Source organism: Pelodiscus sinensis, chromosome 14, assembly GCF_052426305.1.
Source record: "Pelodiscus sinensis isolate ZL-2025 chromosome 14, ASM5242630v1, whole genome shotgun sequence".
In the NCBI taxonomy this organism is placed as follows: domain Eukaryota; kingdom Metazoa; phylum Chordata; order Testudines; family Trionychidae; genus Pelodiscus; species Pelodiscus sinensis.
In genome coordinates this window covers 6,063,868-6,088,618 of record NC_143065.1, presented here as the reverse complement: position 1 = coordinate 6,088,618, position 24,751 = coordinate 6,063,868, and the positions used below count along the sequence as shown (strand labels likewise).

Below are 24,751 nucleotides of genomic sequence, written 5' to 3'. Positions count from 1 at the left end.
GTAGCTTTCCTGTATTTTCATCAGTTTTCACCATTAGGAGGAAAGTTCAGGCTGTATTAATGATGGAGATTCTTATTCCAGAAATATTTGAATTAATATGAATATTTAAAGCATACTATGTTTATGAATATGCTGCTGTATTACAGAACAGCACATCTCATTACAATGCTGGAACATGGGGCATAGTCCAAGGACAGCTAAGACCATTATTGGCACCAAGAGTCTACACACTTCCCATGGTACGCTCCATAGGAAAAACCATGGTTCAGGGGAAGAACTATGGGCCTCAAATTACTGTAAAAAGAATATCAACCAGGTCAGTATTGGCACCATAGTGTTTCTGCAAACATTCAGGAAGGACTGGAATTTCTATCACTATCAGTATATAGCCAACACACTAGCCACGGTGGTTATTTGGCCAGTTGAGTGTGGCTAGTTTGCTATAGCTTCAGAATTGGTTGGACACCATGGGTATGTAGGACAGCTTTACAAGACAGTGGATTAATACGTGGTATGGAGTGAAATTTCTGAAGTACACAGATATATTTTGCATTCATTGGTATAATGCACCTAAGGCGTTCTCATGCACTTTCTATTAAAGTGTACCAAGGAACCCTTAGTAAGCACTAGGAAGGGTTTATGTGGACCAATTAACACATGATGTGTTAATGAGCTTTAGAAATCACCCTGTAGTGCACATTACCCCACTGTGCAGACAAGACTTTAGAGTATACAAGTGATCTTTCTATAAATTACATTTTCTGTCGCTTTCTTTTTCTTCGAAGAGGTCGGAAATGTAAGCCTATTTTTGTACAAATAGCAAGACAAGTGGTAAAGCTGAATGCTTCAGACCTTCGCCTACCATCCCGTGCTTGGAAAGTGAAATTGGTTGGAGAAGGAGCCGATGATGCCGGGGGGGTGTTTGATGACACTATTACAGAAATGTGCCAGGTATGACACATGCTGTAAATACCTTAACTATTTCTTTCAAGCACTCTTTCTTTTTTGTTTCCTATGACAATTTCCTGTTATGTAGCACTTTAGGCCAAATCTTCTCATCTGGTGCACTGGATACCTCCATCAAGTGGCAGCAGTTCTGAGGCTACACTAGGGCAACAATGCATCTTCCATGATGTGGGAGGAGGACAATAGATCTTGCATAGCATATTACCTCTTTGTGATGGTGCCATTTAAAGGCTATTGTTGAAGTATGTGCGTAGCTATTCTTTGCTAGCCTTGGAAATGCAGCAAAATCAATTTAAATAAAATCCCATCACAAATAGGAAACAGATTTTTGGTTCTTATATTAATCTGTTATTTTCTTCTAGTTATACTTACCATGTGCTGATTTCCTTTTGGGAAAAAATCCCTTTTAAGATGGTTTTTTGGCAGCATTATCATTAAGTTAATGCCATGTGCTGAGCTATAATGTTTAAGAAACACTTTTTTATTTTTAAGGAACTGGAAACTGGTGTGGTGGACCTGCTTATTCCTTCTCCAAATGCTACCGCAGAAGTAGGCTACAATAGGGATAGGTAAGTTGGATAGCATTTCGTCTTATTACAGGACACTTGCTAACAAAATAGAAGAAAAAAGGTCTTAGAACAGATGTTTGACAAATGTTGAGGTTTCTTGATTGCTCCATTCTGGAACAGTTGCTTTTATCCACACTCCTGTAGGTAGGGGTTATTTCAAGGTGTGGGAGGGGACCAGGCCAGAACAGGATGCACCTGCAGGCATTCTCAGTAGGTAAGACTAACAACTCGATTTGCTGGAGAGTAAAGTAAAGCAACACTGAATATGCTCTAGCTTTTGGCTGGATCCATTTTAACCCTGGCAGCCTTCAGAATTTGGGAAGAAAGGGCAGAAAGATAACATCAATCTATCTATTTTCTCCTCCCTCTTCATATTTGCTTAATGCTGCTGTGGTAAACTTGGGGATCTTGCCCTACAAATAGCTGCTGTTTAGCTTGTAGCCATATGAAGTGAAAAGTGAATTTTGTTGGAGCCTTTACACTGTTTCTATTTTCTTTTAGGTTTCTTTTTAACTCTTCAGCCTGTTTAGATGAACACCTGATGCAGTTTAAATTCTTAGGCATTTTGATGGGTGTCGCTATTCGTACCAAGAAGCCTTTAGATCTTCATTTGGCTCCAATGGTCTGGAAGCAACTTTGTTGTATCCCACTTACTTTGGAGGATTTAGAGGAGGTAGACCTGCTGTATGTGCAGACCCTCAACAGCATTCTTCACATTGAAGACAGTGGGATTACTGAAGAGAATTTCCATGAGGTATGAAATGAAAATAAACTCCTCCCCCAAATCTTCCGGACCCAGTTGTTTTTATAGGCTGATCTTAATGACAACATACTAATTTTAAAAAATGGATGTGGCTCATTGTAAGGTAAAAGACACTTCATAACTGCCTTAGATGGGCATGACTGATAGTCAGTTGTTGCCAAGTGATGTACAGTAATTGTAATTCAATACTTTACCCACATGTCTTACCTTGAACAATATTTTCTTTTCTGTTAATAGATGATTCCTCTAGATTCCTTTGTTGGCCAAAGTGCTGATGGTAAAATGGTTCCCATAATCCCTGGTGGGAACAGTATCCCACTTACTTTTTCAAACAGGAAAGAATATGTGGAGAGGGCAATTGAGTACCGACTTCATGAAATTGATCGTCAGGTGAGAATGTCACTGAACCTTACCTATTTTGTTAATTGGATATTGACCATCATGATAAGCCAGGAATAACAAAGGTTTTGGTTTACAGTAGGGATGTAAAAGTGTAACTGTTTAAATGACCAACAAGCCTGGGTTTATCAGTTACCATGAACAGTTATATACAAGCTACCATCCCCACAGTGAAGGGACCGCAGCCAGCTCTCCGGGAGTGGGGCTGCAGGCAGGAGCTGGAGTGCTTAGGCTGTTCATCCACATGAGTATTCAGTCTCAAAGTCTTAGCTTTGCATGAAGATTGCTAAGGATCCAAAATAACAACTCAGTAACCATTCTTTTTGTATTATAGGTGGCTGCTGTGCGGGAGGGAATGTCTTGGATTGTTCCAGTTCCCTTGTTGTCTCTTCTGACTGCTAAGCAATTGGAACAAATGGTTTGTGGAATGCCAGAAATCTCAGTTGAGGTCCTGAAGAAAGTTGTGCGGTACAGAGAGGTTGATGAACAGCATCAGTTAGTTCAGTGGTTCTGGCACACTCTGGAAGAGTTTTCAAATGAGGAAAGAGTCCTTTTCATGAGGTTTGTGTCAGGAAGATCTCGATTGCCAGCAAACACTGCTGATATCTCTCAGCGATTCCAAATAATGAAGGTTGATAGGGTAAGATGCTATTTTTTTAAATATGTTCATTTCTGACCATTTTAATCAATCCTTTGTTGAAATTTGGCTCCTTTTACCAACATGAAGTCCTGAGACACTATGCATTGTGGAATGAGTTTGACTGTTAGAGCCATGTGATTTAATTCTATAATAGTGTTATATAATAATTCCATAACATTGTGTGAATTTTAGCATAATTCAGTGAATACTTTGAACATATGAAGATGTAAATGTAATTATTAGGTGAAGTTGAGGCTGGTGGCTAAACAACACTGAACTATTGCACTATATTTAATCTGACAGTCATTTCCTACTGCAATACGTTTTCTGATTTAGTAGACTTAATGGAGTCTTGTTTATGCTCCATCTCTGAACTCATTCTCAATAATACGACATTATAGAATGACTTGGGAAAAGAGAAAATAGACATGGAGCTGTTTGAATGTCAACAGCCACCAAAAATCACCCTCGTACCCATGTGGAAGCCCACTGTATACACACTTTATCCCAAGAAATAGTGTTGCAGCTCAGTAGCTTCTAATGCAACCATTTCTTAGATTTGTTCTAAATCTTAAATATGTTTAGAGCTAGTTTATAGAAAGATCGTCATGAAAACGAATTATTCACAGTGCAGTTAGAACACTTTTCTCCTCCCTGTTAACATGTACGAAGACACTCATAAGAGGGTAGTAGTGGGAAACATGTTTATAAAACATGTCTTTTTGTCTAGGAATTGTTTACTGCTCATTGATTTGATAACTTATTCAGGGTGTGTGTGGTGTACCATTTTTTTAAAGTTGTTTCTTGGGCAGGAAGAAACGATGAATGTGCTACACCTTTCAATTTCCTTTGCACTTTTAACTATGTCCTACTTTTTGTCTATTTCCACAGCCTTATGACAGCTTGCCTACCTCACAGACGTGTTTCTTTCAGCTGAGGCTCCCACCATACTCCAGTCAGCTAATCATGGCAGAGCGTTTGCGCTATGCAATCAATAATTGCAGGTCTATAGATATGGACAATTACATGCTCTCACGCAATGTGGACAATGCAGAAGGCTCAGATACAGATTATTAACTTTCTGTGAACAAAATCATCTTCCTTTTATTACAGATAGTGCCCTGAGTCCAATTCAATGTTGACACAATTTTATGGTAACCATAGATGTTTTAGGAGCATAAACAGACATTAATAAGCAGTGGCCACGTTTTAGTTACTCTAAATGTAACAACAAATTAGATGTCTTTATTTTTTGGTGATTGTTTAAAAAAAACAAAAAAACCCAAAAAAGTGCAGTCAGTAAGTTTTTTTTTTTTTTCCTCCCCCCCCTCCCCCCCCCCCCCCCCCCCCCCCATATTTTGGTCACTTTTGATAATTTTGCATGGAGCCATTTTGGTGCATTTTTTGTTGAGAATGGTACATTTGTAAGCCCCCTCCCCACCAGTGAACATGAAGAGTTGTACATTGTGTATAATTGTTCATTAGCAAGAACAGTTTTACATGAATATTCATATATTTATTTTGTTTTAATTTGAATTGCCTGTTCAGGGTTCCTTATGCAGAGAAAATAAAGCAAATAGAACAATCAGTGGGGGTTTTTGTGTGTTTTAACAGTTTTTACAAGGTTTACCCACATTTCTAAATTTGGATTTTTTAACTTCTCAGCAAATCTTTAACTTGGGGGTGATTGTTTCAAACAGCTGGTTTAGTCTCAGATATCTTATTTGCACACGAATAGCCATTCATATGGGGGCAAGAGGGGCAGCAATGTAAACATACCAGTGGAGCACTGATGGTGGAGTGCAAAAGGGATAAGTGCGCTATGATTTAAAAGATCCTGGGGCTTCCAGCTGCTGCCACAACAGCCATGAAGGACCCCAGCCCTGCCCAGTCTAGATGCCCAGCGTGGGCCTTCCCCCTGCCAAGGATGCCAGGCCCAGTGCAGGGTGCACCAACAAGCCCCACCATCTACTTTTGCTACTGAACAAAAGTCACTTTTGTCGATAAAACAGAGGCGGCAAACACACTGAAATGCTCCTCCTGCGGATGTAAGCTCCAGCTGTACCAACGTAATAAAACTACCTCCACAAGGAGCAGAGAGCTCTTTGCAACATAAAATGATGCATCATCAGTGTAGTCACCTCTCTTGGTTATGTTGCCTTAATTGGAGTCTGGGATGCCATGAAGATACACAGATATGTTCCCTCACCCATTTTAAAGCCTCCAAATTGTTTATATTCCTTTTGCTGTTTGCTTGGCATGCATAGTTCATACATCTTGCCAGTGGATCATGTTGGCATTGCACAGCAGATGTTCTCCTGCGTACTGGAACACACCAGAGCTGTTGGAGCTGCTGAGTATATGGGGGGGAGAACTTTTGTACCAGCAGTAGGGATTTTGATACCTTTAGGCTGATTGTTGGTGAAATGCAAGAATGGGACATTATGCAGTGTCATGTTGAAACTAAAAGTTGAAGCAGGCATATCAGAATGAAAGGGAGGCTCTTGTACGAAGACATGCCACTTTTATATGAAGCTGCATGCTATTCTCAGCAGCAACCCCACCTTCTCCACCAATAGCCCCACAGATACTCTGGGGAGACGGAGCCAGTGGTCGGTGGACTGAACCCTGATGAGGAAGTAGTGGCCAAGATGATGGCAGATGACAATGTGGAGCACGTGGCAGAGTTGTCTATTGGCACAGCAAGTCAGGACTTCGTTTCCATTCTCCAGGGGTCCAACCAGTCCCGGCACTCCAATTCTGGCCCATAGGATGCTGGAGTGGAGAGCTCATTTTGCTTTGATACTGCAAGAGGAGGAGAGGAGATTGAGTTCTTGTGCACTTTGTTACAAGGTAGAGGAGGGATAAGAGACATAAATGAACAGAGCCTGTCTACCAATGCTGCAGGGCCATGGCAGAAAAGTTTGTTAATATACGCAGGGATGTCTCTGGAATCCTCCATAATGATCTCTGGGAAGAATTCCTCTAGGTTATCTGCAATAATTTGCTGAAGATTCCTTGGAAAAGCTACTTTGTTTTTTCCCCACACTGGGAAACTTTGCTGTGAAATGAAACGATTGGGGTAAGAAACAGCTTCCAGAGAGATTAACGAGACTGGAACTTTCCAGCTTGGAACAGAAGTGACTAAAGGGTGGGGAGATGTGTTAGAAGTCTAGAAAATCATGACGCGGCATGGAAAAATAGAATAAGGAACTGTTGTTTATTCCTTCACTAACATAACACAAGAAGCTGACCCAATTAAATTTATAGGAAGCAGATTTAAAACAAACAAAATCAATTATTTTTCAGTCAGCTTGTGAAACTCTTTGCCAGGAGATGGTGGAAAGGGCCAAACCATAACAGGGTTCCAAAAAGAACAAAGGAGACTAGATCTATCAGTGGCTGCTAGCCAGGAAGGGCAGGGATGGAGCCTCTTTTCGCCAGAAGCTGGGAATGGGCGACAGGGTGGATCATGATGATTGTCTCTTACTCCTTTTGAAGCACCTGGCATTGGCCACTGTTGGAAGACAGGATAAAGGGCTAGGCAGGGTTTCCCAACCTATGGGTCAGGACCCAAATATGGGTCGCCATTACATTTCAAAAGGGTTGCCAGGTGTCTCCCCAGGTGGCGCTGCCCTCCTCCCCCCATTTTTGAATTGCCTGGGTCACCAAGTCTTTCTGAATTGCCAAAATGGGTCCCCATCTGGAAAAGGTTTGGGAACTGCTGGGTTAGAAGGACCTTTGGCCTGACCCAGTATGGCCATTCTGATATTCTTAAAGCCGAATATATCTGCCCCCTGCTGTAAACCACTAGACCGCACTCCCCTTCCAGAGCTGAGAGAGTGCCCAGGAGTCCTGACAGGGTGTGTGTGTCTCTCTCTCTGTCCACAGAGTTAGGGTACGTCTAGACTACATGCCTCTGTCGCACGAGGCATGTAGATTAGGCAACCAGGCATAGGAAAATGAAGCGGCGATTTAAATGAGGCATACCTGGGTGGTCGATAAATGCCTTTGATGTCGACACCCGCGCGTCCAGACTACCGCGCTGAGCCGACAAACAGCTGATCAGCTGTTTGTCGGCTCAGCGCGGCAGCCATGTAAATTTAAATGAAGCGGCGATTATTTAAATCGCCGCTTCATTTTCCTATGTCTGGTAGCCTAATCTACATGCCTCTGGCGACAGAGGCATGTAGTCTAGACGTACCCTTAGTAACAAAGTCAGAATATCTATTACAATTTTAAGGCTAACCAGTGTCCCTTAAGTCAGGGGTTTCCAAACTTTTTGACACTGGAGACCAGTAAATCCATTCACAAGCTTTTGGAGGACCGGTGACATTCATTTGCATATTTGAATATTTAAATAAGTTGTTTCTGGTCCTCCCAAAGCCCTGTGACAGCTTTAGCAAAGCTTTTGATACGGTCACCCACATATTCTTGCCAGCAAGTTAAGGGAATATGGATTGGATACATGGACTGTAAGATGGATAGAAAGCTGGCTAGACCAGGGTTTCTCAAACTTTTTACTTTATTTGGAACCCGTTTTTTTTTTTCAGTCCTGTTTTTTGCAGCCCAAAAATATAAACGTGTATTTAAAAAATTTAAAATGAATAAATTTTCAGTGTTTCACCCAGCTGCATCCTCTGCCCAGCCTGGGCCAGGGCTTGGGGGACCCAGTGACGCACGGGCACTCCAGGAGCAGGAGCCGATTGGGGGTAGGGTATCTGGTTAGGAGGAAGGATACAAGGGGGGGTAGGGTTGCCAGGTGTCGAGTTTTGTACCGGACAGTCCGATATTTGAGGGTTCTGTCTGGGAAACAAATTGAGAAAATACCGGACATATAAAATGTCTGGTATTTTCTAATTAGGTAAGTTTTATTATTATTAGGTGTATCAGTCGTAGCTGCGAACTGGCTGGCTGGTAGATGTGCTCATGCTGCATGAGTGTGTCTACCGGCCAGGCAGTTCGCAACTACTCGAGGGAGGAAATGGAATCCCCAGGGCCGGACTCACTCATGTACCCGGGTCAGTCCCACTTCCCACTGGGCAATTCACTCCCCCCCCACCACCCGCTTCTCCTCCCAATCTCCTCTGGCCAGCCCCCCCCCAGCCAGCCCCGCTTCCACCACCTGCCTGCCCTGATCTCCGCTGGACAGCCCTGCTGCCCCCAACCCTGCTTCCGTTTCTCTCACACTCACACTCCCAGCCCGCACTGCCCCACTGCCCTCCCAGCAGCCACACTGAGGCCCAGTATTTTTTTTCCACGGCCCAGTACCAGGCCGTGGCCCATAGTTTGGGAAACGCTGTCTTAAGTGACTTGCCACAAGATGTCAAAATGTTAGTGTTAGAGCTGAGTGGGTCCAATATTTATTTAATTTTCTTTCTTTTATATAGAAATTGCATTCCCCCTGCCCAGTTGGCTTGTATTGAGCATTCTCAGTAACACTGCTGAAGCCTCTGTATTCAGTCCAAACCACCCCCCACCCCACCGCAGGTCACAGCATGCACAGGTTGGTCTCTGCAACCGAAATCTGAAATGGCACCCAACAGTGACTATGGGTATTTGCCCCTTGCAATTACCACTCAAAATGCAAGCACTACAGGGATAATTCATGGCAGCAAGTAAACTGCCTGGCTGAATGAATTACATACAGATTCATTAATGAGAATTACTGTCAAAATACTCCTTCAAAGCCTCCCTGATTCAAATAGCATCCCGCTGTGCACCTCTACTTGCCCTGGTATCTGGCTGCTCAAAATCAGCAGCCAGGAGATCAGCCTCAGCAGTCCACCCTTGAAGAACCTTCCCCCGCCCTTTCATTTGCAAATATTAGAGACTAGAGCATGCTGTGATGGCCATTGCAATATCATTTTCACTGAGGTTTAACCAGCCAAAAAGACAGTGCCAGCAACCTTTATCGGCCAAACTCCCATTCAGTCGTCATTTGGTGCTAGCTGAACAGGTTGAAGAACTTCTTGCTGCTGTCTAGATTCCCAGTGTAAGGCTTCATGAGTTATGAGAACAAGAGATGTGTGGGGTCTCCAAGAATCACTATGGGCATTTGCAAATCTCTCATTGGAATCTTCTGGTCTGGAAAAAAAAACTTGGAGCATGCAGCTTTCTATACAATCTATTGTTCCAAGAGATGCATGGTTCCTGCACTTTCCATGACATCCCCACATGGATGTCTATGAAATATCCCAGGTGATCCACCAGTGCCTGCAAGACCCTAGAGAAGTAACCCTTTCAGCTGACATACTTCATCATGTTGGTCAAGGTGGGGATATTGCTCCAGCTATTGCCCTACTGCAGTTAGGGAATCCCATTTTTCCACAGCTCTGGTGTCCTTGACCATGGTGCTGGGGCGAGTTTCACTCAGTTGTGCATATGAAAGTTCTGCAGCCACAGCTGCTCAACCCATATATACATCACACTGCAATACCATCACGCAAAGCTGGTTTCCCAAGCCCAGTACCGATGATTAGTGAATTATTTGTTTCCAGAGCAGGCACTGCTAATTTATTCAATTCCATAGCTCATGAAATACTGCAGGATCAGATGGGTTCATAATGCTCATCACTAGCATGGTCAGCAGCTCTGGATCCATGCTGTCTCCCAGAGATGGCAGACATGCCATTTACAAGTCTGTTGATAAAAGCATAAAAGGAAATAGGAAGCCCATGGAATGATGGGACAGAAAACAGCATCACAGGACAGGATGCACTTCAGCCAATGCAAGAGCTCCCAGTGACAGGGTGGTATGTTGCATTGTGGAATAGCTGTCACAAGGCAGTGATCTCTGTGGATGCAAGAGCAAGAACCATGGACACACTCAGCTAACACAAGGAGCATTGTGTGGATCTGCTCCATTGATGTTAAAGCGACTTACAAGTGTCAACAAAACTTAAGTCATCTTAACTCTGCAATGTAGCTGTGGCCTGATTCGAGGTGTCTCTGTACTCGTCAGCGTTCTATCCTTATCTCCGTATGGAGGCGAGAGGCGAAGGCAGCGTCTAATTACAGATCTCGCGTTGCCAGGCCACAGACTTAGCCTGACTCTTGCTCTCTTGTTAACAAGACCAAGATGGCTGCACACAAATTCCTTTATTCCCTTTTCTTGCCTCCACAATCCCCCCTTTTGTGCTTACAGCACAACTACTTTTCTAAACTTTTATTTTCATTAAACATTACATAATTAGTACAAACATAAAAGCTATTTCTATTACTACATCTTTTACAACAACAATCAAATATGAAACTTTTAATAAGCAAAAGCAATATAATCATTAATATCTTTAATATAATTCTATGATGGGGCTGTTCTATAATTTTAGTAACATAACACAACATATCATAATTAGTAACTAAATTAGGGAGGGCAGGTACATGCTGATGGTACCTGTCCATAAGCACCGAGTCTAGATCAAAGCGAGAAACTTAAACTACTCTCACAAGTTTCTCTTTGGCAATATACAATACTTCGCTTCTTTCACTAAGGTCAGTTCTTAATGTCCTTTTGTAGTCAGACATCTTTGGGCTTTGGCAGTGTCAGAGGAGCGGACTTTTCTTCTTTTTTTTTTTTCTTGAAACAGTCGTGGTTCAGCATCATGCAGGGGAGAGGTTACTAGCACATCACCCTGTAATATTTTGGTGGTTCTGGTGTCGAGCAGGTAGGAAAGCAGGACCAGAAGAGAGAGGCTTATCAGCAATCGGGGTAGGATCATTTCGAGATGGAGGGATCTTTTTGCAGTGAGAAGCATTGGCTAACAGTAAGTTCTTGGCACTTCACTTTAGCAAAACTTGGTAAAGGTCTTTCTAGAGCGGTCATTCGCTGATGGACATACGAGTCTCTATTCTCTGAGCTAAAAGCCAGCTGGCTCCTTTGGAACTAAGGTTATTTTCTAGGAATAAAGCAAACCATAAAACAATCTCGTGCGGTTGTTTGGTTGTTTGGTACTAGCTTTATCAAAGTGAGGCCTTTTTGGAATGTGATTGCCAGGGGAACTAGGGTCACAGTAACTGTTGAGCTGGCTTAATACTTTCAGGTTTGAGTTGTCAGTTCTCAGCAAGATACCATGGATTGCTTCAGTTTACTCCTATGGTTCCTTTCTCTTGACTTTGGGGTTCTCTTTAACCTACCAGGTTAAATACAATTTAAGGGGGGTTTAATTTACTCTGGAAGTGCCAGTACAGCACCAGCACTATTATAAATGTTATAATCGAAACTTCTCACATAATTTGACAAACACTATTTTAATCTATCTTTAAGATATTTCATCGCCTTACTGACGCTGCCTATGATTATAGGTTTGACTTCTACTGCCTGGTTGAGTGCTGCAGAGGTAGGTGTTTGGCATGGTCCACGGTGTTTCCCTATCTGTGTGTACTTCAGACGGCTAGCTCCGACATATCTTTGGGCATTGGCTACTAACTCTTCGATCTTCTCTTGCAGGGCTAGTAAACCCTCCTCTAGGTACTTACTTCCGCCGTGCTACTCAGGATCTCATGTTAGGTTACTCATCACTGCCGAAGTGCGATAGAGCCGCATTCTCTCAACGGTCAGGATCATCTGGCGAGGGGCTGTTATACACACAGACAGATATGTAGAGGGGCAGGATGGAGTGATCTGTCTGGGTAGTCAAACACTAGTAGGTACCGTTTATTTGGACCAGCTCGATGTTTTTGTTTCTCTGAGAAACGAGAAGTCATTCTTCCGCTCTACTCTGTGCCGGTTAGGCCTCAACTGGAGTATTGTGTCCAGTTCTGGGCACCGCATTTCAAGAAAGAAGTGGAGAAACTGGAGAGGGCCTAGAGAAGAGCACCGAGAATGATTAAAGGTCTAAAGAACATGACCTATGAAGGAAGGCTGAAAGAATTGGGTTTGTTTAGTTTAGAAAAGAGAAGACTGAGGGGGGACATGAGAGCAGTTTTCAGGTATCTAAAAGGGTGTCATAAGGAGGAGGGAGAAAACTTGTGCATCTTGGCCTCTGGGGATAGAACAAGAAGCAGTGGGCTTAAACTTCAGCAAGGGAGGCTCAGGTTGGACATTAGGAAAAAGTTCCTAACTGTCAGGGTAGTCAAACACTGGAATAAATTGCCCAGGGAAGTTGTGCAATCCCCATCTCTGGAGATATTTAAGAGCAGGTTAGATAAATGTCTATCAGGGATGGTCTAGACAGTATTTGGTCCTGCCATGAGGGCAGGGGACTGGACTCGATGACCTCTCGAGGTCCCTTCCAGTCCTAATATTCTATGATTCTATGATTGATTCCTCCATTTTGTTACCTAGGCTCCTCGCATTGATGTACAAACATCTTATTTTTTGCTGTTTGGCCTCACTCACATTCTTTACACAATTTGACACGGACATTGTACCTCCAATATGACCTATTAGACTGGTATCCACTCTGCCCTTCCTCCTTATGTCCATTCTCCTACTCCCGGCTATATCCTTTCTTACTTCATTTTCCTCCTTCTCAATGCTAAAATCCAACGTAGAGATTACCTGGACATCTCCCAACCGTCTCCCCCAAATTCCTAGTTTAAAGGTCTCTTAATCAGTTGTGCCAGCCTCCATCCTAGAATGCCTCCCAGTGGCCATATATCCCAAAGCCCTCCTTATAGCACCACTGCCTGAGCCATCTATTGAGCATCATAATCTTGTCACATCTTAGTTGCCCTTCGCTAGGAACAGGCAGAATCCCACTAAAGATCACCTGAGCCTCGATTTCCTTAAACGTCTTCCCCAGCCTAGCATAGTCTCCCTTGATTCATTCCAGCGAGAATCTAGCTGTATCATTTGTTCCTACATGCAGGATGATCAATGGATTCTTTCCTGCTCCCTTTAGGATCCTCTTCAACCTCAGTTCCACATTCGGTATCTTAGCACCTGGCAGACAGCACACCCTTCTGTTCTTTGGATCGGCTCTGGTACAGGCCTGTCCATTCTTCTCAAGGAGTCCCCAGTCACCTAGACCTGCCTTTTCCTGGTGACACTGCGATTCTCTGGTCTATCTCTTACTTCCTCTGGCTGCAAGTCCTTGCCATTCTTGTTTTCCCTTGTAATCCTCTTCAACCCATCCTGTATCCTCCTGGTGCTCATTATTGGTGTTGTCTCCATCAACTCTTCCCCTTTATCTATGGGACTAGCCACTCTTCTCTTCTTCCTTACCCTTCCACCTTCATTGTCCACCTGCTGTACCCCTTCTTCATTCTCAAACTCCGCATACCTGTCCTTGAGCTCTATTTCTCTACTAACTCATCTTTTCCTCTGCCTGGTTCTCTTAGTCACATGCTTCCACTGTCCATTTTCTTCGCCCAGCAGTCCCCCCTCCAAGGCCTTTGATCCTGCTTCAGTCTGCGTGTCTAAGCTTTCCCCTTCAGCCACCTCATGCCTTTGCTCCATCATCTGCTCGAACCCCCTTCTAAATTCGACCAGAGTTTCCACCTGCATCTCCAGTCCTTAGATCTTTTCTTCCATCAGCTTGATCAGGCGTCACTTCATGCAAACAAAATTCCTTTCAGGTCCCCCCTCCAGAATCATGTACATCCCACAGCTGCCACATCCAATCCTCCTCCTTGTGTTCTCTACTACTTGGGCCATGGCCACTAATGCCTTTGTGTTTTATCAGCCTTCTCACCTAAATCCTGTTAGTCCAGCAAACACAAAAACAAACCAAAACACTCCCCCCATACACACAACAAAAACAAACCCCAAACAAGTCCCACAATCCAAACTCCCCTTACAAACTGCCACTCAAACTACCCTGTTTACAGCTCTGTTTGCTGGCTCCTGTGCTGCTGCAGCTATCTAGCAATCGAACTAGAACTACAGTAGACTGCTAGAGAAACACACAGCCCACTTAGCCACACTCCTCATTTGGAACTATAAGTGAATAGGCAGCAATAGAGACAAAACAAGTAGCACAGTACAGTGGTTAGCTTACTTCTAAAAAGGGGGAAAGCATTTTTCTTCTCTGTAGTGAAGTTTCCGAGTGTATTAAGTCAATGTTCAATTGTAAACTTTTGAAAGAACAACCATAACAATTTGTTCAGTGTTAAGAGCATTTTAGAATTATGGACAATCTCCGCATGGGTGGTGTGTCAGCCGACGGTCAGGGCTCCCTATATCTGTCCCTTAAGACCAGCTGAAGTTCTTTTAAATTGTGCCTGGTTCTGTTACAGCAACTGAAGGAGTCAGGTTAAAAGTTAAACAGTTACAGGTTTATTTGAGGAAGCTTATAAATCATATGGTTGTAATGGCTATTGTTCTATTTCTTAACTACTAGCAAAATATAGATCTTAAAAATGGTTACAAAAGGTAAAGATAGAAAAATAGAAATAATGGTACCAAGTAACAGCTTACTCTTTCTATGTGTACACTTAAGATAGAGGACCACATCCAGGTACAATTTTTACCCTCTTCTGTGCCTCTCGACTCTAGCATGTCAGGCCAGGGCCGGTCCCTCAATTCCTAGGAAAGACGAAAATAGGAGGTGGGCGTCCCCATAGAACCTCGGGAGGTCAAACACCTAACCCGACCAGCAGGTAGAGGGTAGAATGACACTCAAAGTGAGTGTGTGCTGGACCCATCTTTTATACTCATGGGGTCACGTATTTCTCTTTCTTGTCTGTCATGCCAAATGGGGCTGGTCTGTCTTTTGTGAGACCAGTTCTTACAAGGGAGTTGTGAACTTAATTTACACTTGTAAGAGAGAGAACTAAATTGGAATTACTGGGGATTCTTTTCTCAGTGGGAAATTCCTCTCCCAGGGACTGTGTGTTCGTATCAACATGGGTGCCAGCCGGGCACTCTCGCATATCCTGATCTCGCATCAAAGCAGATCAAAGCTTAATGGCTATGCTGATTGCCTTAATCGCTCTCTCTCCACATATCTGTTTTTTCAGCTTCTCAGGATCAGATGAGCCAGCATAGACTATGCTGATTTTATTGCTCCTTCTCTGCCCTGTATGCTTCAGAGAGGCAAATAAGATGGATGATATGGGGGGTTAGTCTGTCTGGCTACATGGTGTTGTAACTCTGCTGTTCTACTGTAAAGCAGAAACAAGATGATACATTTTACAGGACATTTTCACTGGTTCATAGGCAGCGTGATACTTGGGGGAGGCAACTATGGGCCAAGTATGGTGATTAAAGTGCACGTGTTATTTCTGAGATGGCTGTTGAATTGGCCTTTTCCTTTTACTCCTCCACCTTAACGTTTTATCTCAGATACTCTTTACTAGACTGAGTTTTGAGTTTGACATTTTTTTCCATCCCCTGCTTTGTATGCTGACATTGCTTGTGCATTTCTTCAAACTCACCAGCTGTTTTCTCTTCCTCGCAGATACCTGAGAGAGACTGAAAGAAACCATTTCAGTTTAACACCTCTGTCAGCTCACATTGCAATACCAGCTCATTCAAATGTGGCCTGGCAGGGGGAAGAGGGTTCCAAACCTAGTTACTCTGCCCTCCTGTGCACTGTCTGGTCATAGAGTGTAAAGCACAGAGCCTCCTTCCTCCAGGACTGCAGTGTGTGTCAATGTGGGATAGTCCCATGAAAGCTAGGAATGTTGGGAGGGTTTCATTTTTATCTGCTCATTATTTGTCCTGCAACTTAAGGCCTAAGCTTTTCCTTACGCCTCAGGTGCCTCTTCAGGAGCACCTTGATTTACAAGGTTGTTGCTCCTTGAAATTTGGGATTTTTCATTTTCCCGGTGCTCTTTATTCGTTTTATTGGTGGGCCGAGGGAGGAGATGTTCTGCCCCTCACTTGGCGTTCCTGATATTTTCTCCGTCATTCTTCAGTTGTCAACCACATCTAGGAAGAATTGCTGGGGGGGGGATTATCTCTGAGTAATCAGGTAACTCTCCAGCCTGGCTGAAACAGCTGGACTGTCCTCTGCAGAAACTGACCTTTTCCTTTTGGAAAGAATAATGCTGCTCCCAGGCCTCTGCTCGAACCAAAGACAAAGCAATGCAAAGGCAGAGGCCCCTCTGGACAACAGAGAGAGGACTAAGGGGACACCCCGAGCCTCATCTGCATCGAAGATAGGACAGACCCATCTACATTAGCATGAAGAGCAGCACCTCCAAAGCAAGAACCACATAGAACTATGGGATAAAGCAGAAAAGCATTGCCTGGTGGGAAATCTGTGCTCTGGATGCTAATGAACCCAGGCCTGCTCACGCCCAAATCAGTAACTATCAGACCAATCGTAGTAACAGATATCGATATCCAAAATGCTGAAACTGCCTAATTGCACAAGCTCTCTCGAGGAACTCCGCCCATGGCTGGGAATGATCCGTTTCTATTGTCCTGTCTATCCAAACCAATTTTAGACTATCCCCTTGAACCACCTGTTTACTTGTAAACAAATCCAGTGCCCCCCTTGAACCACTGTTGTGTCCTTACAAAAACTCCTACCCTTGCTCAAGAAAAGTGTTCTGATGCCCGGATCTAGAGTCTGCATCAGATCTATTGGGACTTCATCTGCTCTGGACTGATTGTGCAGGCGGCTCGGTTCTGCTCGTCTCCAACACTCTGGATCCCCCAGCTACCATCTAGGAATCCCAATCAGTCCAAACTTCACAGAGTGGTGACATCTCTCTTCTCCCTTCCTCCCAACCCCAAGCTCCTGACCCTGCTTATCAGTTGTGGTTTGCTAGCCCTACCATTTGTAGTTAGATTTAATATTATAACTGTTTATTTTGCTCCCTTTGTTTGGTTATGATCTAGAATAAATCTATATACATGAAAATATTTTTCCTGCCACGAAAATGACCAATGTGTGGGCGGGGTGGAGCGAGCTTCTGGTAACTTTCATTGTTAAGATGATTGCTTTTCTCTTTTCCTCTCTCTCACTCAGGGTTGTTTTGGCTTCTCCATTCACTCTGCAACAACACTCCTTGTACCTAAGCTAAAAATCCCCGTAGTGCCCAAACATCCTTGCCATATGTATATGGAAAGTTAGCACTGAAATACTTGACCAAAGAGAGACCTTTTTTGCTTAACTATTAAGAATGTTCTGAAAAAAAACACAATGGTTTTACATCTGCCCAAAGCAGTTCATGTAAAAGGTAATTAATGCAGAGAGGGTTACTAGGTTTTTTGGTGCTGGTGTTGTGACTATTAAAATGTTTTCTGTAGCCATCTTATGGCCCAAAATCATGAAGAAGTTTGTATATACAAAGGGGAAAAATATGATGGTACTTACTTAGAGGAACAGGTAACTGGCGTAAACAAGATCATGTTCTGAGACTTGTTGTACAGTTGTCAAGAAGGCATTTGTTCAGAACACACTTTGTTGTTTGGGCCACAGGCAAAATGTATAACCAAAAAATGGTTAATATTGGCACATTGAGCACATGGGCAGTTTGAAGCTGTTTTTTAATTGTCAAATTTGGAGTAAAGAACATTTTTAGCGTATCTGGCTTTTTAGGAACCCTACATGACGTGTCCATGTGACACACATGGTGTTCACTAAACTGTCGGTGAGCCACCATTGAATTCACACTTTGTTTTGGTTGATAGTACAGTTAAAGCTTTATATGTTGCTGCGCAAGCCGAGAACTGTCTGGCCTTTCCAACTTCCACATGGCCTCTATTTTGTACAGACCCACAGTCGCTGGGAGAGGGAGAGGTTGGGGTCACTGCCTGCCCTTGTATTGTCTGGGATCGTCCCAATTGTGTTGGCTTAGCTTTACAGGATATTAAAGGAGTTTGAATTTTTGAGGACATTATGGAGTCACATGCTGACCTTAAGTTGCCAATGTGCAGCAGTATTTGGCGTTCTTTTCTTGGTCTGTTATGATATTCTCTCACAGAGCAAACCCCTGAGAGATCATCTTCCTGACCGGTTACCAGCACTCTCTAGAGTTGTGTGGTACTTTCTTTGTTGCCTCTCCCTCAAACTGCATTTATGCTATTTTCTTGATCAAGCTGCAATTAAATTAATATTCAAAGCTGCAGAAATCTTCCTTCCACTTTCTGTAGTACCCAATAAGAATAATTTCGGTTACTCCACAGCTGGTTGCACATTTATTGCAGTGCAAAAGATGACCAGTTGGTACAATATGTTAACATCTGGTTCTGCTGGGATTGTTTGAAACCTACTTTACATCAGAAAATAGATTTGGCAAACAAGTAACTGCCTTGTGATAAGAATCAGCTTCAAGGATACATGGTGTCATTCTATTCAAACACTAAGCAAAGAAGGAAACACTTCAATTGAAATAAATCTTGATCTCAAGGCTATCTGGGCCAAAGGAATGTGTGTGTTCTACTCTCCCATGCCCAAAGCAATGACCTAAAACAAGGAACAGCAGCAGCACAAAACGAGCAAGGTTTTCTTTTGAGGATTGTCCACGTGCATTGCACTCCTGGGGCACATGCCTCAAGATTGGCATCTGCATGGACAAAGAATCAGTTTTGTTTCAGCTAGACTAGACTAACACGGCTACATCTCTCGTAACGGTGTGGTAAGAAAACTCCTCCTCTTGGTAACAGGTGCTGAGTTGAATGTGTTTTTCAAATGCCAATGATGAAAAGTCAAGGGTTAATATAGTATAATAGTGGAGGTACCACAGTTACATGCAGTTCTGAATTTAGGAGGAAGCCAGGATGTATTCGCAACATGTTGGCAAATGTTCACTTTTTAAAAATAGCAATAGTAGCTTGAGTTCATGTAAAACGCTAGCCTCTGTGATGGCTCATTTGCCAGTTATACAGTGGAGAATGAGAGGCAGGCAAGGGAGTAATTCTCAGGATTACATACACAAAGATACATGCACACTGCAAGGGGGGGATTGTTGGGCTGTCTGGGAGAGAAGAGCAATTCTTGAGGGCATGTGGCAAGGGAAGAAAACTTAAAATCTCTGGAAAGGAGGCCACCCACCCTTCCTAAGCCGGTGGTCAATCCCCGGGTTATTGGCTATCTCGGTTGTGGGCAGTCTGCTAGCCACCCTGGTGAGGGAAGGCCGGGAAGGGATTTTTTTTCTACAGGTGCAGTTGTAGATTTTTGCCTCCTTCACACTTCGCTCAGGTGGGTTCTGTTCACACACAACATGCCAGGCACTAAGGGTAGGTCTAGACGTACCCTGTGTGTGCAGTACTCCGTAAAAGACAACATACCGTAGTAAATAAATATCTTGGGGAAAGGCCTTAAGGACAAGTGCTCAGTAATGGAGCTGGGGTTAGTTGAGGACTCATATGAGTGTGACGGCAGGGAGCCAGCCCCTCTTTATGACAGTCCACCATACTGCTCCTCTGAGGAGGGTGATTGGTCAAAGGCACTGCTGGAGGGAAAGGTTAAAGACCCCCTGCGATTGTAAGGATCTGCTGAAGGGCCCTGGGTGAAAAGGGAAGGGGAGTTACTAACGTACTCTCCTGCCCTCCCCCATTAATTATGGGAGAAAAAATGGGGGGAGGGGTCTCTGCACTGTAAATGTTAGCTGCAGCGTAGTCCCAGTGATTAAACCCATATCAAATCTCTCCCCTCAGTTTGGCATAGCCAGACTATACACCACTGACTTCCCACAATGAGGAAGATCCCCAGCAGGATCCTTAGCAGCGAGTCAGGATTTAACATCACCTTTGCGCCAGCACAGATTTTCCACAATGAAGGGCCATGGGTGCCAGACTGGCACCATGAAGGTAAGCGCCTCACTTGGGGGTTATTTGTGTAATGTGTAAAATATTGATTTTATTACAAAAAATGCAGAGATCAACTTAGTTGCAAAGTGAGTGGACTTTCAGCATCTCAATCTATTCATAACTATTGCATTTCTGCAAGTCAGTGCAGGGCCAGTTTTCTTGCTGCTTTTTCAAGCATCAGTTTTCCCCCTGGCTGGTTATCTGGGATCATGTCTGCACTTCTCTCTGCTTTCAGCATTACCGAAGGACACTTTTCCTGGACTGTCTCCAGGCCAGCCCGAGTTATGTTCCGGCAGAAATCCACATGGAGTGTTTGTAAAGAGCCCCCATAGAGGGTCACAGCTTCCAGAGTCCGGTCAGTGATTCGCACACAGTTTTCCAGTTTGAGTGTCTTGAGGTTTGGGCAGCTCTTGAGAAGTAACAGCAGGTAATCATCTGTGACATGGCCACACCCAGAGAGGCTCAGAAACAGCAAGTTTGGGCACCTGAAAAGAGTCCTTGTATGTGAGACAGGAGAGTAATGTGTAGAATCAGCAAAAGCAAAATCATTAGCGTCCCAAAATCAAGTTCTGAAAAACAACCCAGGTCCCAGGCAGAGATTTTAATGGATACCTGCGCTGAACAGACTTCTGTTGGCTGAGAGATCAAGAGTGAAGGAGCCTGCCTGGCCCATCCTGCATGCTGGAGGGTAGGCATAGCTAGACTATATACCATTGAGAGAAATGGTCAACCCCCCCCCCCGGAATTCAGGAGCAGGGATAATATGGGCTGATATTAAGTTAGGGCCAACTTGACTACTCCATTGGATTTGATCAAACGTGCTTGATTTTACTTAATATGTACAAACCAGGAAATCCCCCCCCCCCATAGCACAATGTTGAACCCCTTGCAAATGTTAACACTTCCCCAAGGGGAGGAAAGGCCACAGAAAAGTTTTTCAGTTAGTGCAGAACAGACAGAAATCCAGATCTAACAGATGTCACACCTTGTCCAGAGATGCTCACACAATCTCACAAGAACAGCTGTGTCATTGCTAACCAAAAGGGGACGTGTCATTTTTCCCGGTTCCCGTCTTCTAGCTCCAGCGTGACTTGTGCTAGATGGCCTGGCAGGAATGGCAGACGCAGGAGCAGAAGTTGGTGGGAGATGCAGCCTCTTTGCAGAAATTATCACTGTGGAGGGACGGGTTGTGTGCTCAAGCTTGGCCACATTTGCTAATGTCAGGTACCCCCTCCCCCACCTGTCAGCTCCACTGTGGCGAGGCAGTAATGAAGCATGATCACATGAGCAGAGAGATGGTCCCTGGGAACTGCACTTCGCTTCTGACAGAGAGAGTGAAGCAGGAAACATGCTCCGCAGGAAGGTGCGGGTTCCACATGCAGTTATTTTCCTGCCCAAATAAACACACCATATGAAGTTAATGACGCTGACACCTTTCATTGGCTGGAATTTAAATTACCTGTCATCAGACATAAAATACCTAAGTGCCAGGAAATGCAGGCTTAAGGCTGAACTTCTCAATTCCCCCTTTTTCATGTCCAATTTGTGTGCGTTTTTGTACTGACATAACTGCATTGTAGAAGTTACCAGCTGCAGGAAGGGGAAACAAATGTGCAGTTTTTGGCAGTGGGGGAGGCTAAAATAATTAGCATTCAAATAGTTGATGTTGATGTTGGCAAATATTGCCATTGTTAGGTTTCAGGGTTAACTCTTAGCCATGAGTGGTTTAAAATTGTTGTGTAAGGATAGCATGACTTAGTATAAACTTTTTTTATGTGCAATATGAAATGAAAGTTTAGCATGTGGCTTGCGATTCTGCAGCCAGAATGGATTCTGTAAGCATCTATGGAATTGGAATATAGGCACCCGCACCATTGCCCACACCTATTCTCAACAATCATTTGCTCATTAAAACCAAATTAACTGGAAACTTTTCTTTAAGACGGGTTCCAGTACAGGTTTGTGATACACGTGCAGCCTTAAATGCACAGGGCTTGAAGAAAGGCTGTTTCCAGCTCTGCGTGCCTCTGCAGAGAGAGAAAAAGCAAGCAAGCAAGCACGCACCTGAGCCTGTGCCTAGATCCATTTGATTCTGAGAGTCCACGTAGCTCTGACCATCCTTACCCCTCAGCAATGGCCTACAGCTGATTCTGTACCATACAGTTTCAGAGCCAGCGCAAACCAAAAAGCTGCAAATACTGAAGTATTTCTGGCGTTCACATTGTCTTCCTTGTCACATTGGACACCTAGAACTGCAGGTTCTGCAGCACAGTTCATAGGATTATAGAGTTGGAAGAGACCACGGTAGGCCATGGAGTCCAACCCCCTCCTAAGAGCAGGAGCAATCCCAACTAAAGCATCCCAGCCAGGCTTTGTCCCTTAAAATTTCTAGGCATGGCGATTCCATCACCTCCTTAGGGAACCCATTCCAGTACTTCACCAGCCTCCTAGGGAAATAGTTCTTCCTAATATCCAACCTCAACTTCCCCACCGCAACTTGAGACCTTTGCTCTTTGTTCTCACATCTGCCACCAAAGATCTGGACCCCTTGGAGAGATCTGTTCTGTAACGAGGGGCAGGTGGTAGAAATCTTAGTTTTTAATTCCAGATCTTATCCATCAGCAGCAGCAATTTTTTGTTTCTGGATTGTACAAGAAATGGCTGTGCCTCTCTATTGTTTGCGGCTAGCTTTTGTCTTTGTAATTTACTTTAGCAAGCAAAGCTGAAAGCACTAGGGTCTGCTTTTCCTCATTGTACTGTTTCCTTGTCTATATAACCCCATCATAGTTTACATACAGCTTAGAAATGTATTTATAATCAATCACTGAACCTCAGCATAGATATCATGGACATTAATAATTTACAAGGAAATGGAGTGAGGCAGTTATCAGCAAATAAAATGATTTAAATCTTAAATCCATCCTACCTTCACATATCTGCTGTCACTTGGGAGGGAAAGTGGAATTTGAGCTTACCATTGTATTTAGAGAGAGGTCTGTTTTACTCAATAAAAAGGATCTCCATTTCTTAGGGATTCAATCTCTTGCTCTATTTCTGAAGCTATTTTTGTCCTTCACAGAATGGTGCTATGAAATAGCTCCTTAACCACTCTTTTTCTTAGCATGCAATGTCACTAGCACTCTAGAAATATCACATACATTTGTCAAGCAAGTAACAGCTGAGGGAACCCCAGCAACTAAAACTAAATAATGGGGCTCCAAAGCTGAAAGTGTCAGGGTTCTGTTCTAGAAAGGATCTGTAAACAATTAAAATCTTCAATGCTTTCAATTTAAGCTTTACATTTGATATACAATTTCATACTCCGAGAACATACCTGTTGCAAACTTGTATTAAAAAATAATTAACAACATTTTCATGCGTGCGACAGATGTCTTTCTGGAATGTGTTTTTCATCCAGTCCTCAATATTACACACCTTGACTCTGCTTGAATGCCAGCAGATGGACAGGTACCGTAAAGCTGGTCCCAAGAGAAAATTATTCTTCTTTAATTCCACAGGAGAATGGAAATGCAGCACAGACCATAGTAACGGATCCTGAAACACTTCAAGCAATTTGTGACAGGTCTGGGCTAAACTCTTTCTACTACTTTTGTCCAGGAAAGAGAATAGATGCAGAAGGCATTCCCAGTTAAGCTGGGTTATGTGCATAGCTCGGGCAGAGCTGTGTGTTTAGGAAATAGGACAGTGTATCCTGGCAAATGGACCAACAACAATCCCATAGGGACCTGGCAGGCCTGATAATCACCACTGGGTGGTTGAACATATATGGTTGTGGAATGGGGTTTATTTTTGGCCAACAACTGGCACAGAAGTTAAAAAAAGGAAGCGGCTCAGAGTCCCCTGTGCATCAGACTGTTGCTCCATTTCTTGTCTAGGGGAATGGAATGGCCACACAGACAAGCAGCAATTGAGTTAAATCAGATGTTTCCTTAAAAGGAATTGCTTTCCTCAGAGTAAATCCTGAGGTTATGCAAAGGGCCAGAGGCAGTTCAGATGAACTCCTAGTAGCCACAGCTGCAAAGGAAAAGCTGTGCAGGCCTCTGTCTTCAGTGAAAACTCGGAGACTCTCAAAATTATTGTTTAGCTACCTTAGAAAACACTGCCTATTGGAACAGGGCCAGGTGAGGTAGTACTGATAATGGGCTTGTGTTGTCCAATAGGCATATAGTAAAACAAACTCAAAGAAACCAATCTGAAGTGATTGGAAACAATCTGTAAATAGACTGGCATGTTGACACTTCTCAAAAGGTTTTCAGGTTTCCATTTACAGCCTCAATCTAAAACTTACCTTGAGAACTATAGAAAATGTCTGCTGTTCCCTATGTCCATGCCTTCAGTTCTCTTGGGGTTGCCCTGCAAACCCATCTCCAGAGGGCGAGTCAGTTGCTTTGCTGCTGTGTCATTGCATTTTAAGATAAATAATTTGTGATCATAGCAATGTGTTGTAATAGGGAAATTATTCTGAACAGCTCCAGTCATTTAAGTTATTCTCCATTAAAATGAAAAAAGTTTACTAAGCCCTTCACAAAGACACTGTAGCAATTTTTGCCTGAATTAAAATGCTAGGGTTGTGACTATTTTCAATCTCATTAATGGACTAATGTCTGTGTGAAGCAATTAATGTGAATATTAATGAACCTTGTGAAGCAATGGGATAAATTACTTAGTATGATTTAAGCAGTTTTTAGTGGTGTTGATTAAGCTGTTGATAGAGCCATGTTTGGCCCTTGAATGAGGCAAGC

General features: G+C 43.4%; 2 protein-coding genes across 10 annotated transcripts in view; one reads left to right on the top strand and one right to left on the bottom strand.

Annotated features, from left to right (window-relative positions):
* Window positions 1–4,484, top strand: part of HERC1 (HECT and RLD domain containing E3 ubiquitin protein ligase family member 1) — a 219,518-nt gene extending 215,034 nt beyond the window's left edge. For all 8 annotated transcript variants that reach the window (XM_089781918.1, XM_089781916.1, XM_089781913.1 and 5 more), the window contains 7 exons: window positions 147–316; window positions 786–951; window positions 1,459–1,535; window positions 2,037–2,289; window positions 2,536–2,688; window positions 3,032–3,337; window positions 4,229–4,484. In XM_089781918.1, coding sequence (XP_089638044.1) covers window positions 147–316; window positions 786–951; window positions 1,459–1,535; window positions 2,037–2,289; window positions 2,536–2,688; window positions 3,032–3,337; window positions 4,229–4,414 — 1,311 coding nt within the window. In that variant the 3' untranslated portion in view covers window positions 4,415–4,484. The remainder of the gene's footprint in view (window positions 1–146; window positions 317–785; window positions 952–1,458; window positions 1,536–2,036; window positions 2,290–2,535; window positions 2,689–3,031; window positions 3,338–4,228) is intronic.
* A 13,877-nt stretch (window positions 4,485–18,361) lies between these two features.
* Window positions 18,362–24,751, bottom strand: FBXL22 (F-box and leucine rich repeat protein 22). 2 transcript variants are annotated; one of them, XM_025186441.3, is made up of 2 exons: window positions 23,323–24,751; window positions 18,362–20,473 (listed from the first exon to the last, which is right to left on the bottom strand). In XM_025186441.3, exons 1-2 carry the CDS (start codon window positions 23,655–23,657, stop codon window positions 20,128–20,130), a joined length of 681 nt encoding a protein of 226 aa, XP_025042226.2. In that variant the 5' UTR covers window positions 23,658–24,751; the 3' UTR covers window positions 18,362–20,127. The 2 variants fall into 2 exon arrangements, 1 of the variants encoding a protein (XP_025042226.2); XR_016350642.1 differs by having other exon boundaries at window positions 20,335–20,473; window positions 23,424–23,559.

Excerpts from the sequence above, each read along its gene's own strand:
- FBXL22 (XM_025186441.3), bottom strand. The coding sequence starts at position 23,657 with ATGCACATAACCCAGCTTAACTGGGAATGCCTTCTGCATCTATTCTCT. Across the intron at positions 20,474-23,322 it reads TTAATACAAGTTTGCAACAG|GTGCCCAAACTTGCTGTTTC; the intron begins GTATGTTCTCGG and ends GACTCTTTTCAG.